This window comes from Eriocheir sinensis, unplaced genomic scaffold, assembly GCF_024679095.1.
Source record: "Eriocheir sinensis breed Jianghai 21 unplaced genomic scaffold, ASM2467909v1 Scaffold462, whole genome shotgun sequence".
In the NCBI taxonomy this organism is placed as follows: Eukaryota; Metazoa; Arthropoda; class Malacostraca; order Decapoda; family Varunidae; genus Eriocheir; species Eriocheir sinensis.
In genome coordinates this window covers 291476-308506 of record NW_026111790.1, presented here as the reverse complement: position 1 = coordinate 308506, position 17031 = coordinate 291476, and the positions used below count along the sequence as shown (strand labels likewise).

Genomic DNA, 17031 nt, shown 5'->3' with positions numbered 1-17031 from the left:
CCGTCCTGAGATACTGTGTGTTCATAAATCACAGTGTCTGTCCTTTGCTAGTTTGTACAAAACTTTTGGTGATTCTCGACTCACTCAGCTCAGCCTTGTTGGTAAAAATGTTCTTTTCTACGCATCGTGCTGACCTGACATGCGAAGGCTTGGCTTGAAAAAATGTTGCACACTGCTTGTGATACTTTAGATAATTTATAGAAGTGCTGTTGGTTATTCCAGGTTTTCAGGCAGTAATAGAAAGTAACTACACCTGTTCCATTTTTTCCTTAAGGAATAATGAATTTAGTTGGTGCTAAATTAGATTTTAGTAATCTTTCCATGAATGCAAGTTTGTCTGAAACATGAACAGAATGTGTATGTTATGTATATATTTGTATAAATGTATAATTAATAATTTCTTCTTTCTCTCAGTACATCTACCTATCTATTCATCCATCTATCTATCTACCTACCTACCTATCATGTAATTCATATTTATCTTTCCCACAAATTTAATGTAATGTTAAACAAACTGCTGGGAGTTGGTGGGGTAAAAAGTTTTTGCTTCCTTGTCCAGCAGCAGCTGTCATCACATCACAAGACTATAGAAACACTTCTGAGAGGGAAGTCTGCACCAGTGTGGGTGTGAGGGGCTCACTGACTCTATCCAGCGGCTCATAGACAGATTCCTGGAGTTCAGACATTGAGTCGTCAACCCCTTCCTCCTCCAGGGCGGAGAGGAAGGACAGGTCTGACATGCAGCTGTAGTCTCTGCGGTGGAAGGGGCGGCGGCTCCTGGGGCTGCCGAGCCTGTTGGCATCCTCGACGACAGAAGGCATGTTGGATATCTTCAGGGCTGACTCTGAGCAGTCATCTTCAAGGTCTGAGACAATGTTGTATTTAGACGAATGATCAAGAGTCAGGTCTTGGCATGAGTCAACAGATATATTATTTGCCAGGAGTATTTCCTTAAAGCTGCAGGGATCATCACCAGCATCATCATTGTCCTCGTTACCGTCTGGTGTGTCCCGGCCGTCTGGACCGCCCTGGGCGTCCACACTCAGCAGGGGTGTGGCAGCAGAGCCTGGAAGGACAACACACACTCAGTCAGCTCAACAGTCATGGTGTTTGTTATTATGGAGCTGGAACTAGTAGTGATAGCCAGTAGTGCAGTAACTGCTTGAATATCACTGGTGGAAGTAGCAGCAGCACCAGTACCAGTAGCAGCAGTACCAGTAGTAGCAGTAGTAGGAGTATAATAAAACCAGATTGGCGAGCCTGTTTTGGCGTTGGCTCCCGCGGGTCCTTTCCTCCCCTCTGCTCTGCCACAGTCCCAACACCTATATTTTCCTTTCATATGCTAGCTATAGCTAACATATGGGAGGAAGAGATAGGTGTTGCGACTGTGTGACAGAGCAGAAGGGAGGAAAGGACCCACGGGAGCCAACACCACAACAGACTCTCCAATTTGGTTTCACTATAGCAGTAGTGTTATGCCCCGGGAGCTTCATTTTCTCCTTTTCTATTTTCCTACATGTCCTCTGCGTGTATCAAAACACACGAGAAATTAATCAAGATCAGGGTATTCGCCGGCTGCCTGGGATTGAACCCGCAACCAGCGTGACAGGAGAGCCACTCCTTATCGAGTCGGCCAAAGAGGTACCCCACTGGCTAAGTGGGTTATGGGAGGCTCGTTCATCAGGCATAGTCACCGCACTATAGTAGTAATAGTAGTAGTAGTAATAATAAAAACAGTTCAACAACATAGTCTCAGTAAGTCCCATGGAATATTTGGCACCAACAGATCCACCAGCAAAAGGGTTTTCAGCAAATTTCCACCAGAATGCCAACAAATTTTCAATGCTTGCATGATAACCAATGTTACGGGTGAACCGCTCCCTGGGTGTGGCGAGGTAGACTCTACGGGAACAGTCTACCACGTTTACATTACTCACCGGCTCCCACGGTGGACAGTGCGACCTCTCAAGGGCCTCAGCACATCACAACCCTTGCTCATACACTTTGATCTGCTTCAATAAGTCGCTCCCTCAATGACCAAAAGAATTATGTGTCCATCACGTGACAAGGTTGAAGTACATGTTTATATTTGGTTCTCTCCTCTGCTGCACCTCTCAAATATTCTACATCACCATACTAGTCATGTGTTGACAGGATGAGTGGTGAGCTGCTACTCACTCTTCCTGCCGTGGTGAGCTCCTTCCCTCACACACACTCACTCCTCCTTGCTCCTCTGCTGTACATCTCACTGCCTGCATCACATTATTAATTTTCATATATATTTATTCTTTATTTTTTGTTTTACCGAATTTTGACAAGCATTATGCAAGTTCTACAATCAGTTCTAAGTCTGTTTATCTTATATAAGAGGCGAGCTGTGACAAATATCATAGTAATGTGTGGCACGAGAGCATGTGTGATTGACAGGCCATTGTCATGAGTCATAGAGAAACCCAGCCAATCAGGAGAGGCCTGACATATATATTGCCAGGCACCAGAGAATCACTTCATTTGAAGAGACTACTGAGGAGCCCCACAAGGGCAGATTTGGTGCCAACATTTTTTATATACAGTCGTCCCTCAAATAGTACGGTGTCCAATAGTACGGTTTCGGTTTTATACGGATTGTCATGTAAGAATTTTTTTAGGATTTTTAAATTTCCCACTCGTCGCACCAAGTAGCCATGGCGTGAGTGGCAACACTGTTCTACCAAAACACCTGCTGAAAGCACCCCAAATCATTCGAGATAGGTGTTCACCTTGCAGAATAATTCAGATTTAGGAGAAGTTACGTTTTGGGATGAGTTACGTTGTGGTAGGGAGAGCATACCACGTGAACGAGAGCAGTGTTCGCTATATCTATCATAGTGTAAAAGAACTTCTTGCTGCAGTAACTGCCAGTGCTCCAAGAGTGCTGCAAGAGTAAAGATAAAGGCTGTCCTTTTACTAAGCCTCGTTGCTGCTCTGGTAATGGCGTCTCACTCGCAGGAAAATGGGGTACGCTGATCTTCCTGATGCAATGGAAGCACTTATGTGTTTGTTTGGCCCGCCATATTTGCTGATGACGTCATCACAGCACAGAGGCGTTCCACCTTTAAAAGCCAGGAGCGGAGCAGATGTGCCGAGTTGGCAACTCGTGCTGCTGCATCACCCGTTTGGGAGCACTCGGGACATACTGAGTCCCGATTCCCTCTCTCAAACGCAGCCCAGGAGTGTTTCTAGGGGGGGCACTAATTTTATACGGATTTTTTAATAATATGGGGACCTGAGAACCTAACCCCCGTACTATTTGAGGGACGACTGTATATTCATGACACAAATTACAGTATAGGAGAAGAAAGCTGCTTAAACCTGATTGTAGATGCTATAACTCAAAGAAAATAACATCCACAAACACACAGAGTCTCACATGGCAGCAGTGGCGTTCCCTCCATGGGGTCGTCTCCGTGGAAGAGAGAGGTGCCTTGTCTCAGCATCAGCAGGTCTGGCGGGGTGGCTGTGGCCCCCTCGCCGCCACAGCGCATCAGCGTGTGGGGGCCACGCATGTCATAGTCATCCCAGTGGTAGCCTAGGGTTTGGGAAACACAGACATATATTACCAGGCTTTCTGACACTGAGCCACATGTGGGTTTGTTGAGACAGATCCACATTCCTCAGGCTTCAGTGTATGTCAGTGTATTCACAGCGTGCTATAAAGATTTCCAATGCTGCTGTAAGAGCTTTCTCCACATGCATCACAAGATGGTGAATATGATGTATGGGATACCATGCAAAAAAAATATTAATCTAATACAGACTATTTACACTTAAAGTTGCAACACCTCATTTAGCCTAATTCTCCTGCAGACTTTTATGACTTGTAAAACGCACAAAAGGAGGAAATTATATTACTACTAAAGTATGGATAGGTACCTTTCTTCTTCTGCTGGCTCAGTGCTGCGTGCAAGGGAAACAGAAGACACGTGAGTGGTCATGTCCCAGAGGCTTATATTTACAATGTGCATTCTCCCTTCTCTCAACCTGGGAAACTTACTTAAAATTACAGAGCAAATTTATCATTATAGATGAGGTTCAAAAGTTATCATATATATATATATATATATATATATATATATATATATATATATATATATATATATATATATATATATATATATATATATATATATATATATATATATATATATATATATATATATATATATATATATATATATATATATATATATATATATATATATATATATATATATATTGATGAAACATTTTGTAAGTTGTAAACAAAAAAAAATCAATAAAAAATTGGGTAAATCAACAAAAGCACTAGCTTCATATTAACTATGTACTACTTTGTTGCTCTTTTGGCTGTGTGATGAAAGAGTGTCTGTGGCCATCAACCACAACACAAGACTGTGTCAGTTAGCAGCATGCTGAAGGAACGGATCTGGAAGTTACACGGGGATGAAACACGACAGCACTCGTGTTCTTATATTATTAAATAAGCATGTTACTATCACCATGTTAACTTGTATAGTTTGTCATGGTAAGTGCTACTCAAAGCTGAGCCTCAGAAGACTCGCAGCAGTGGCCGGTTATCTCAAGCAGCACAGGAACTCAGTCGGTGAGTGTTGGCACAGCGCTACATTGCCTCTCAAAAACCCTTTGACTGTCACAAAGGTAAAGTGTCACTCAGCCGGCAGCATGACTCACGATGTCCATCTTTCAGGGTCTTAGAGACTCCTGGGCCATGGGGAACCCTTGTGTAAGGCCCACGCAAGGCAGAGGCCTGGCTCTGAGGGCCATGCAACAGTCTTCTGGTGTGGTCGCTATCAGCTGTGATGGCCTCTTGAGGGTAGTCTAAATGTGCTGGGGCCCGGTGAGCCAGGAGGTGAGGGCTGGGGAGAGGGGGCATGGCGGGGGTACCTGACGCCTGCCCTCTCTCTGCACCCGCCAGGATATAAATAGAAGTTTGTTATTCCTGAGGGTAAAGTCTTGTCATGAGAGTACGCTGCAAAACCTTCACACTTCCCTCCTCGCTGTGAGGGGAAGGCCAAAATCAAATTTATGCAGATCATAAATTAGAAGCAGGCACCAAATAAATACATGGAGTGAAATTTAAAAGAATTTTCATTAGAGTGCATTAACCAAGTCAGTGTTAAGCAGGCATGCTATTAGTGCCATCAGTGGGTGACCCATGCTGCAGCAGCACAGCGTGCCACCGGGAACCTCTGTGCAGTACAGGAGCTGGGCACATGATGCAACCCTGAGCCATCACACAAACAAAACTCCCACCATGACAGATTAAAAATGAAAGATTTTTTTCTGAAATACATATATCTATATATGTATATACTATACTGTGTGTGTGTGTTTGTATATATATATATATATATATATATATATATATATATATATAGAGAGAGAGAGAGAGAGAGAGAGAGAGAGAGAGAGAGAGAGAGAGAGAGAGAGAGAGAGAGAGAGAGAGAGAGAGAGAGAGAGAGAGAGAGAGATTCAGTAATCCCTCGCCATATTGCGGTTCACTTATCGCGGTCTCGCTGTATCACGGATTTTTAAATTGTATCGTATCGTGGATTTTTCACTATATCGCGGGATTTTGCGGTAAAATAATCTAACCTAAAAAATTTAAATGATATAAATCAACATAAGTAGGAACAAGGATGTTGGTAAAAAGGAGTGGTTTAACAAAAGATGCAAGGCGGCTAGAAAAAGAAAGGAGGAAACCTGGAAGGGATGGAGGAGACGAGGAAGAATCAACGCTTGGAACAATTTCAAACAAGCAAGGAATGAATATACAAAGATTAGAAGAGAAGAAAAACGGAAATATGAAAAAGATATAATCGACAAATGCAAAGACCAACCTAAATTATTTTATAGACATGTGAACGGCAAATTAAAGAATAGAGAAACAATCGATAAACTGAAAATGGATGGAACTACATATGAAGACCCAGCAGAGATGGCAGAAGTGATGAACAACAGCTTTCAAAGTTTTCACAAAGGAAGATGAATTCGTATAACCACCGGGCCAGGAAAGAGGAAGGGTTATGCAGGAGATACAGTTAACGGTGCAGGAGGTCAAGGAAAGCTTGAACAAGCTGGATGTAAGAAAGGCGACAGGGCCGGATGAAGTATCAGGGTGGATCCTGAAAGAATGTAGTGAGCAACTTTTAGAGAAACTGCACTCTATGATGAGCGCCTCCCTGAGTGAAGGAAGGGTACCACAAGATTGGAAGAGAGCAAACATAGTACCAATATATAAAGGAGGAAAGAGAGAGGACCCATTAAATTACAGACTGGTATCACTCACGTGTGGTTGCGAAGATATGTGAGAGGCTAGTTAAAAACAAGTGGTCGGATTTTTTAGAAAGGGAGAGAATTATCTTGGATTGCCAGTTTGGATTCAGTAGAGGGAGATCTTGTGTCACCAACTTGTTATGTTATTACTTAAGGGTGACAGATTTAATACAAGAGAGAGAAGGCTGGGGGGATGGACTGTACCTGGATTTGAAAAAGGCATTCGACAAAGTACCGCACAGAAGACTAATTTGGAAAAATAAAAATAGGGGTGGAGTGGGTGATGGAGTTATTAAGTGGCTGGAGGACTTCCTAACTAACCGGGAAATGAGGACAATAATCAAGGACAAGGTTTCCAACTGGTGTGTGTGGAGTGAGAGAGAAACGACAGGACATGGAAAGAAGTTGAGGGCGACCACATGTAGGCGAGATGTGAAAAAGTTTAGCTTCCCAAACAGAAGCATCGAGCTATGGAATAGACTGGAGGAGGAGGTGGTTTGTGCAAGAAACTTTCATGACTTTAAGGAAAAGTTGGATAAGAGAGGATATGGAGACGGGACAGTGCGAGTGTAGTTCTTTTCCCGTATGTCACAACTAGGTAAACACACACACACAAGGGGAAATGGGAAGGGTGTGTGGAGGGAGGGGCAGAAGTGAGTCAGGTCATGTCCTGACCAAAGCCCTGACCTGACTCTCCCTTCTGCAACTCCCTCCCCACACCCTTCTCATTTCCCCTTCAGTGTGTATTTACCTAGTTGTATTTACCTAGTTGTAATTTTACAGGGCCTGGGCTTACGCTCGTGTGGTCCCGTCTATAATTATCCAACTTTTCCTTGAAACTTTGCACACTCTTCGCCGATACTATTTCTTCACTTAATCTGTTCCAAACCGCTATATTTCTTTGTGGGAAGCTATATTTCTTTGTCTCTTGAGCATCTTCCCTTCCTCAACTTTTTACTATGTCCTCTAGTATTCCTGCTGGAAGGTTCCTCTCTTAGTAGCAATTTCTCGTTATCTACTTCTTCCATTTTACTCAATAGCCTATATATTTGTATTAGGTCTCCTCTTTCTCTTCTTTGTTCTAGTGTTGGCAAGTCCATTTCCTTTAGTCTCTCTTCATATGTCAGTCCCTCCAGTTCTGGAACCATTTTTGTTGCCATCCTCTGTATTCTTTCTAGTTTTTTATGTGTTTCTTCATATGTGGAGACCACACTGTTTCTGCGAATTCTAGTTTAGGTCTGATCATAGTAGTTATTAATTTTTTCATCATTTCTTTGTCCATATAGTGTAATGCTATGCCTATATTTCTCACCATTTTATATGTATCACCGAAGATCCGATTTATATGACTTCCTGGTTGCATATAATCTTGCATTATTACTCCCAGGTCTCTCTCTTCATTTACTTTCTTTAATATTTCACCATCTCCCATTTGATATGTCCATTTTGGTCTTTCTACACTTTTTCCCATTTCCATAACATGACATTTCTTCACGTTGAATTTCATCTCCCATTTCTGACTCCATTTCCAAATCTTGTTTAGATCTTCTTGCAGCTCCTTGCAGTCTTCACTGTTTCTTATATGTCTTTGCAGTTTAGCATCATCCGCAAACAGGCTCATGTAGCTGTGTGTGTGTGTGTGTGTGTGTGTGTGTGTGCAAAATATGTAAGGTACCAATTTCTTTTTCTCCTTTCTCATGCTGAAGATTGACTTTATGTCTTGAATAAAATAAATCCATTAATCTGCACAAGTTATCAATGCTGAGTTAATATTTTTCTTTACTTATTATTTAATTCTCAGAAATCAATGGCAAGTCAATTTTTTAAATGGCAAATGACGACTGAAACAGCAGATATACTTTTTGAGGAGTAACTAAGTTAGGGAAGGGGGAGGAAGGAGGGGAGTGAAAGGGAGGAGTGGAGGAAGGGTGGGAAAGGAAGGAGATAGTGGAGAGGTAGGAGGAGATGGAGAGGAGGGAAAGGACAGTGATGAAGGAGGAGCAGGAAAGGGAGGAGGATGGAAAGGAGAGAGAAGGTGGAGGGGAGGGAAAGGGGAAAGGAAGGGAGATGAGGATAAAGATAGGGATTAGGATGAAATAGGAGAGGAGCACAGATGGGAAAATAGAAATAATGATAATGGTAATGATGATAATGGTAAGGAAAGTAATGATGAAAGAAAAGCCTATTGAGAAGAAAGCTAAAAAAATAAAGAAATAAAATACAGGGGTCTGGAAGGGCTACATTAACTCGGTAGCAGCGGCGGACCAAATTTGTGGCTTTACAGTGTGGCAGCAACGGGCCAAATTTGTGCCATGATATAAACCCCCAAAATAGATGATACATAATCTGATCACAAACGCTTTGATATATATTATGAAATGATTTGTGTGAAGGGTGATTTTTTCTCATTTTTCTCGCTTGGTGGGACCATTAAGAAACCTGATTCCCACTGCTACCGGGTTAAGAATGTCATACCTGAAGAATCGTCTGAAAATGGAGACTGCCGGGCCGGGGAGGTGTGGGTCTCGCCGAGGTTGGTCACCAGGTCACAGGCCACATCTGAAAAACGAGGACACATGAAGTTCTGGTCCTCACAATCTGACGCACACCCAACGCCTCAGATACAAATAAACATAGTGCAGTAAGGAAAGGAGACACTCAACAGGGAAAAGGAGATAAAGTTGCAAGTTATGATATAGGGAGTTAGAAAAATTGCAAGTTATAATATAGTTCTGATCCTCACGATTTGGTGCACACCCAATGCCTCAAGTACAAATAAACACAGGCCAGTAATGAGAGGAGACACTCAACAGGGGAAAAAAAGGAAAAGGTCCCAATTCTCCCCGAGCCTTTGAATAAATTACTCCTAAATTGGTGACCTGGCCATCCCATTCTTAAGGCAGTGAGGTCCCCCAACATCACACTTGACATTTAATTTCTTAGGTGATTCGTCAAAAGTTGAGTGTAGAAATCTCTGGAGACAAACACTGACGATCTTAGGGCAAGAATCACAGCTGCCATTGAAAGTATGGAAGTGTTGCAGTGTACATGGCAGTACATAGAAAATATAAATTAGTATGATGATATTTCCATATATGTTTTGGCAGCTACTGCTCACCATTCCTTTAGAAGGGTTGCCACAGCAGATGTGTATACACATGCAGTGAAGAAAGGAAAATACTTAAAGCATCAAGCTGCCTGTGCTCCTTGTACTGCTCTAGGGCTGTGAGGTAACAGTAAATGGTGAGGCAGTGAGCTGATACCTTCTGTAACGCACACCTTTGCAGGACTGCTGGGCATCACTAAAGTGGCTGTGTGCCAAACTGCTAGCTATTGCTTCAGTAAACAGGAAAATTAATCAAGGCCTTTTTTTACCTTCATTCCCTGTGCATGCAAACTTTTGCTCTATGGGTGAGGCAGACCACAGGGAGGCCAACAAGTCTTGTGCCCTGAGGGAAATGACTGACCCTGGTAAGACTTATTTCCAGTGGTAAGGGAGCTGCTGTGGAGGCCTGGATATTTCCAAACCACTGGCCACTATGGTTATGAAGTCGTCCAGCACTGGGGTAGTACTGGCACTAGGGAAAAGGCCAATGTTATACCAATATTTACAAAGGGGGATAAATAAGCTGTGTCTAATTACCACCAACTGGTTTAAAGTCAGTTGTAGGGAAATTATTTGTGTGTTACAGCTAGAAATATTCATGACCACCCAGACAAATACGATCAGATTACTGACTTCCAGCATGGGTTCACGAAGGGTAAATCTCATCTCACTAACCTTATGTCACTTCTCAAAAAGGTGCATGAAGGGGCAGGAAAGGATGAAAATTATGATGTTGTTTATGTGTCTCACTTTAAGTTGAGCATTCAAGACTTAAATAAAGTCAAAGCACATGGGACAGAGGGCTAAGGTTTGGGGTGGATCAGGAGGTGACTAAGAGACAAGATGCAGAGAGTTCAAGTAAACACAGATAAATCAGACTGGGTATATGTTACTGATGGCAGCCCACAAGGTTTAGCTTTAGATCCATTGCTATTTACTATTTACATCAATGATCTTGATTGCAGTGCAACCAGTGACATCATGAAGTTTGCAGATGACACCCAAATAGGACGACTAATCAGTGACACTGGTATTGCAGGGCGACCTAAATGCACTGTACGAGTGTTCCCATGAATAGATGATGCAGTTCAACATGGAGATGCTGATAATTTCAACCCAGTAGCAGTGACGGGCCAAATTTGCACCATGATATAAACCTCCCAAAATAGATGATACATAATCTGATCACAAATGCTTTGATATATATTATGAAATGGTTTGTGTGAAGGGTAATTTTTTCTCATTTTTCTCGCTTGGAGGGACCATTAAGAAACATGATCCCCGCTGCTACCAGGTTAAGTGTAGGAAAAAATGATCTTCCAAATAGTTAAAACAAATAATGAAACCAAATAATGAAAACATATAAATAAAACAAGTCTTGGTCACTCTAGGTGTGTGTGAACCCTGACATTCAACCCCCTAATCACTGTATTACTGCCCTGAACCACACAATTTTTTCATTTTATTTTTACAGCAGGGGAGGCAGCTCAGGGTCAAAAAACAAAAACAGCAACAAAAAGGCCTGCTATACACCACTTCGACAAAAGAAAAAAGAATGAGAGGCCAGAAGTGAGGTCAATTTTGGGTGGATAGGGGTCTTGATACTCTCCAACTGAAAGAGCTCAATGCAAATTAGTCTTGGTCTGTATTTCTATGGGCATCAGCAACTGGCAGTGCAGAAGTAATCCTAGTTGTATATTTGCCACTGGTTAGACCCTTCCTGGATAAGACTGCTCAATTTTGGTGCCCCTATTACAGAGAGGATACAGTTCCCTTAAATTAGTACAGAGGAGAGACTAAAGTGATCCAAGGACATAGAAACGAGCTGTATGGGGTGACTGAAAAACTTAACATATTCTCCGGAAAGCCGTAGACTGTGAGGTGATTTATTAGAAGTTTTCAGATGGGTTATAGGGATTAATAAGGGCAATTTATTAACCTTCCCTGACTAAATGAAAGCCTAATTCACTTAACTCATATGGGACAAGACTGGAAAGCCGTAGACTGTGAGGTGATTTATTAGAAGTTTCCAAATGGGTTATAGGGATGAAAAAGGGCAATTTAGTAACCTTGCCTGACTTAACGAAAGCCTAAAATCACTTTCGTATGGGGTGATATTAAAAGGCTTATATTCTCTGGAAAGCTGTAGACAGTGAGGTGATTTACTAGAAGTTTTCAAATGGGTTATAGGGATGAATATTGGCAATTTAGTAACCTTCCCTGACTTAACAAAAGCCAAATTCACTTAACTCGTATGAAGTAAGATTAAAAAGCTTAGGTATATTCTCTGGAAAGCCCTAGACTGTGAGGTGCTTTATTAGGAGTTCTCAGATGGGTTACAGGGATGAAAAAGGGCAATTTAGTAACCTTCCCTGACTTATTGAAAGCCTAAAATTACTTCACTTGTACAGGGTGACTAAAAACCCCATAACTTACATATTCTGGAAAGCCGTAGACTGTGACGTGCTTTATTAGAAGTTTTTAGATGGGTTGTAGGGGTGAATAAGGGCAATTTAGTAACCTTGCCTGACTTTCCTAAGGCCAAAAATCACTTCACTCAGGCAGCTGCTTCCCATCAATCATGTTCCTCCTTCTATTGCCACCTCTCTTACACCCTCCTTCTCCTCCTCTTCCATCACAGCACTCATTCATTCCCACCCTGCCATACAAAACCGTACAGTACCTCAGAACTCATAACACGGTACAGCACCTCATTGGAAGAGAGGGAGCAGATGACAAGAGGATTTTTTTTACAAGGGAGGCAGCTCAAGGGCAAAAAAACAAAAAAGAGCAACAAAAAAGCTTGCTATACGCTGCTTCAACAAATGAAAGCAGAACGAGAGGCCAAAATAGAGGTCAATTTGAAGTGGAGAGGTGTCTTAACCTGTCCACTGCGATTGGCACAGATTTTGCCCTCACTGGTTGCCTGGTAACATATATATCCCTTCACTGGTAGCCTGGTAACATATGGTCCCAGGTCACATATGGTCCCAGGTCTTTCTCTGCCTCTGTGGTGGATAGTGGAGTGTTTCCCATGTGGTACTGGTGTGCTGGATATCCCTTCATTGGTAGCCTGGTAATATAGTATAGTCCCAGGTCTTTCTCTGCCTCTGTGGTGGATAGTGGAGTGTTTCCCATGTGGTATTGGTGTGCTGGATATCTCTTCACTGGTAGCCTGGTAACATATAGTCCCAGGTCTTTCTCTGCCTCTGTGGTGGATAGTGGAGTGTTCCCATGTGGTATTGGTGTGCTGGATATCCCTTCATTGGTAGCCTGGTAACATATAGTCTCAGGTCTTTCTCTGCCTCTGTGGTGGATAGTGGTGTTTCCCATGTGGTATTGGTGTGCTGGATATCCCTTCATTGGTAGCCTGGTAACATAAAGTCTCAGGTCTTTCTCTGCCTCTGTGGTGGATAGTAGAGTGTTTCCCATGTGGTATTGGTATGCTTCCCCTCCCAAGGTGCATGGCATTACATTTTTCTTCACTGAATTGTAGCAGCCACTTCTTGTTCCATTCCTTAGTTTGGTGATGTCTTCTGGTAGGAAATCCACAGTCAAGCGGTTAATACTCTGTGGCAGCCTTTAACTGCTCATACATATAAGTGCCACCCAACAGTCTGGCACATCGATCATCCACCACCGGGCTGCTCACCTCCAAACAGGCTGAATGGACTTTTACTGTACATCTTATTAACCTCAGTACCAGGGGTGTGGAGTCTGAGTTAAAATTTTCCGATTCCGACTCCGGGAAATTTTAAAGTTGTGACTCTGACTCCGACTCTGGCCCCCATGTCCCTCCCCCTCTATGGCAATTTTTTTTATTTTTTTTTATTTTTTTTTAGATAGACAACATCCAGATAATGTATAAGAAAAAAAGTTCACAACTACATTACACGATAAAGGATTACGTTAAGGAGTCGGAATCGGGGGTATTTTTACCGACTCCGGCCAAAAGTACCCGACTCCTCCGACTCCGACTCCACACCCCTGCTCAGTACTATTAATCCAGTGCTGAAATCTTACCTCATGACTTGACATTAAAGTTTCAGTATTGGATTAATAGTACTGAGGTTATGTTAGGTTATGCATGTTTGTATGTATAAACTCTATATCAGGTTCTCAACTTGGTGTAAATCGTCCCAAGTGTGCTAATTTGATCTTTTCTGTTGGGCAATATTTATTTATTTTTTCTTATTTATTTATTTATTATTTATTGGCAACTGGGAGACAGAAGACCAAGAAAAAAATCTCAGTAAAATCCTATCCATTGCATTAGACTTCAGTTCACTAGAGGCTCAATATGTTCTTCTCTGTTCTTTTTTATTCCTGCTATTTACCTCGGCCTAATATACCACATACAAGTTTATTAACAAGTTTTCAAAGTGTGGGCGCTAAAATGTAATTGTGGAAGCCTGAGCAGCGAGGGGAGATGTAGGAAGGGAGGTGTGTTCTATAATGTGCTTTTTTTATTCCAGCTATTTACTTCTGCCTAATATACCACATACAAGTTTATTAACAAGTTTTCAAAGTGTGGACACTAAAATGTAATTGTGGAAGCCTGAGCAGTGAGGGGAGATGAATGACGGGAGGCATGGAAAATGGGGTCATGGGTAAACAATGGTTGGGACCCCTTGCTCCATATATTGCTCTATTTACAGAGCTATTTGACTCACCCTTGATGGGCATGAAGTAGGAGTCGTTGAGGTTGTTGTGGTGGTCCCAGGGCTTGTGGAGAGAGTCGGAGTCACTGCTGGAGGGCGGTGGAGGGGAGAGGTTGGGCGGCATGACCACGGGCTTTTTAAGGCTGTGGAGGAACTCGTCGGAGCATCGTGAAAGTGTCTCCAGCTCAAGACTCTCGTGTTCCGCAGCAGACAGGTCCACCAGGTGCTTAAGGGTGTTGAGAATGGCGGAGTCGTTGCCGCTGGGGGTGTAGGAGGCCAGGCGGGGGGGCAGCGGCGGCCCCTGCTGTGTGGCACCAAGGCAACAAAAAGAAAACAACTCAAAAGTCTGTAAGAAACAAAACATCTAAGATGCTGACGCCCTAACACACAGAGGCTCAACAACATCCACAAAATGAAATATGGACAGAAAACATTCAAATTGCAGCCTGTAACTTGATGCCAAGGAAGTGAGTCTGATTAAACTAACATGTACCAGTGTCTGTCTTACCTGGTCCACCTCCACGTTGCAGATTTTGGAGTTTCTTTTGGGTGCGCCATTCGCCTTGAGGTCGTTCTTCACGTGGTGGTCCGTGAGCTTGACGCGGTTGTTCTGCTGGTGACGCTTGTGCCTCCACCGCCACCGCTGCCAGGTCCCCAGCAGCAGCACGGCCATCACGCACCCCAGGAACACGGCCAGGATGCACAGCAGCTCCTCCAGGGTGATGTTCAGGGAGGAGGACGGCTCTTCAGGCTTCCTAACAGCCTCTGTGCAGTATTCACCGGTAACACTGGAGGAACATATGCACTTGAACCCACCAAAGAAGTTGAGGCAGGTTCCCCCGCTTTGGCAAGGGTTGCGGGTACACTCATCAATGTCCAGCTGGCACATTGCACCGGTAAAGTGTTGGCACTTGCATATAGGCCCATCGGTACCCTCCTCACAGCGACCGCCATTCTGACAAGGGTTAGGGTTGCAGAAAATGCCATATTCACAACGTTTTCCACTCAGTTTTGAAGGACATTGACACTTATAGGTGTGGCCAACAACAATACATTTGCCTCCATTAAGACAGGGTGAGGAGGAGCAAGGAGCCGTGTCCACCTGGCACTGTGCTCCGGTAAAGCGTGGAGGGCAATTGCACTTAAAAGAACCTTCATTTTCTATGCATGTCCCAGCATTCTGGCAAGGGTAGGAGCCACACACGCTGGCCAGGGGCAGTACACCTGGACACTGGAGCTCCACGTTGGCCAGGCGCGTGAGCACCGTGCCCCCGGAGGCCGTCCCTGTTATTGACACGGGAAGCTCGGTGCCGTCAATAATGATCTGATCGAGGCAACCCACAAATCCCAGGCTGCTTTGGGAATAGGAAGACATGCCTGACTCTGGTTCACTGCTGAGGGTAGCACCGAGATACATGAAGTTTGAATCCATGTTCAGAATGTCATTAGCACCCGGCGCCGCTCCTGAACTCACCTCGCCGTCCACACTCAGTGTTGATATGGTGCCGTCTCTGGTCAGGTTGATGAAGTGCCACGCATCATTGTCGACCCTCACCGTGGACACCCTGACCAGCCCTTCCCCGCTGCCACAGTCCCAGCGGTACTGCACATGTCCGCCGGCCACCTCCAGCACACTGTAGTCCACGTCCCCAGCAGTAAAAACCAGCGTTCCCACTGGGTGTCTGGTGCGCATGAAGGCACTCAGCATCAGTGAGCTGCTCTCACTTTGCTGAGCTATGCTGTACTGGGCATAGCTCTTTCCCCTGAAGGAGAGAGGCCTCAGTGGGTAGTGGCACGCAGGGCTGCGGCACTTTGTCAGGTCCACTCGGCACGAAGGTCCTGCTCTGCTGGCAGGGCACTGGCACGTGTAACCTCGGCTGCTGGTGCTGGTGGGCGCACACTCCTCATACTCAGCACAGGGTTGGTGCCCACAGGCATTGACTAAAGTAGTGCAGTTCTGGCCTCCATACCCTTGGTCACACACACAGCCAACTTTCTGGGTAAATCTTGGAGCAACCAGACTAGACAGCTGTGTGTTGAAGGGCATGGCCACATCATCGTTGATTTCCACCACGTCCACACAGTCCCCGTGGCCGCCGCACTCTGAGCCAGACACACACAGGGACTCCATGATGTCCACGAAGGGCAAGCCAAGCTTCTCTTTTATGTCAACTTGTTTTTCTTTTAGCTTCAGCAGCAGATGTTCTCTTGTCATATATATTTCAAATAACCTCACAACTATAAGAACGTCAAGACTCCTCTGTATGTCTCTCTTGGAACGTTGTGGAATGTAGTCTATTTTATCTAAAGAGTGTGAGTGTACGAGGGCTGGCTGCAGGCTGACCAGGACCACAGAATGCTCCTGAACTGACAGCTCTATGGCAATAACTTTGAGGAAATATTTCTGATACCTGGAGAGAAATTCATCGGAGGACAGAGGACCCAGGCGAATGATGACGGCATTTTCAACCATTTCCTCAGTGACCACGGAGACCTCGATGGAAGCCTGCACGGTGCGGTGATACCTGCCGTCCGACACACTGACGTTGACGCTGTAGTTACCGGCATCAAGTGGCGTCAGTGCCACCAGAGTGCCGTCCTCACTGTCAATGTCAAAGTACTTGATGGAGCTGACTTCCTCTGGGTAGGGAGCCACAGAATACTGCAGGGTGTCATAGGGGTCCTGGTCCAGTGCAGTGACCCGCCCAATGATGCCTCCGGGAAAGGCACTCCGGAAACTGATGACCACGGTTTTAAGCGGGAAGAGTGTTGGCGGGAAGCGGGACTCCTCCACCACGCTGACGGTAACTTGGGTGTTAGTGTGGAGTGGTGGTGAGCCGCTGTCCCACACTCGCACCTGCACCACATACTGATCCTGGACCTGGTGAAGAAGAGGAAACAGGGACTGAAGAATGGCACTCATGTATTACTCTCACTATCTGTGGAGCT

General features: G+C 44.3%; 1 protein-coding gene across 1 annotated transcript in view; it reads right to left on the bottom strand.

The window, feature by feature from the left end:
* Positions 1–500: 500 nt before the first annotated feature.
* The window catches only part of LOC126992436 (fat-like cadherin-related tumor suppressor homolog), a 40475-nt gene continuing 23944 nt past the window's right edge, over positions 501–17031 (bottom strand). Inside the window, exons 18-23 of the mRNA XM_050851188.1 lie at positions 14591–16963; positions 14095–14386; positions 8791–8874; positions 3913–3936; positions 3410–3568; positions 501–1066 (exon numbers count right to left, since the gene is read on the bottom strand). Coding sequence (XP_050707145.1) covers positions 585–1066; positions 3410–3568; positions 3913–3936; positions 8791–8874; positions 14095–14386; positions 14591–16963 — 3414 coding nt within the window. The 3' untranslated portion in view covers positions 501–584. The remainder of the gene's footprint in view (positions 1067–3409; positions 3569–3912; positions 3937–8790; positions 8875–14094; positions 14387–14590; positions 16964–17031) is intronic.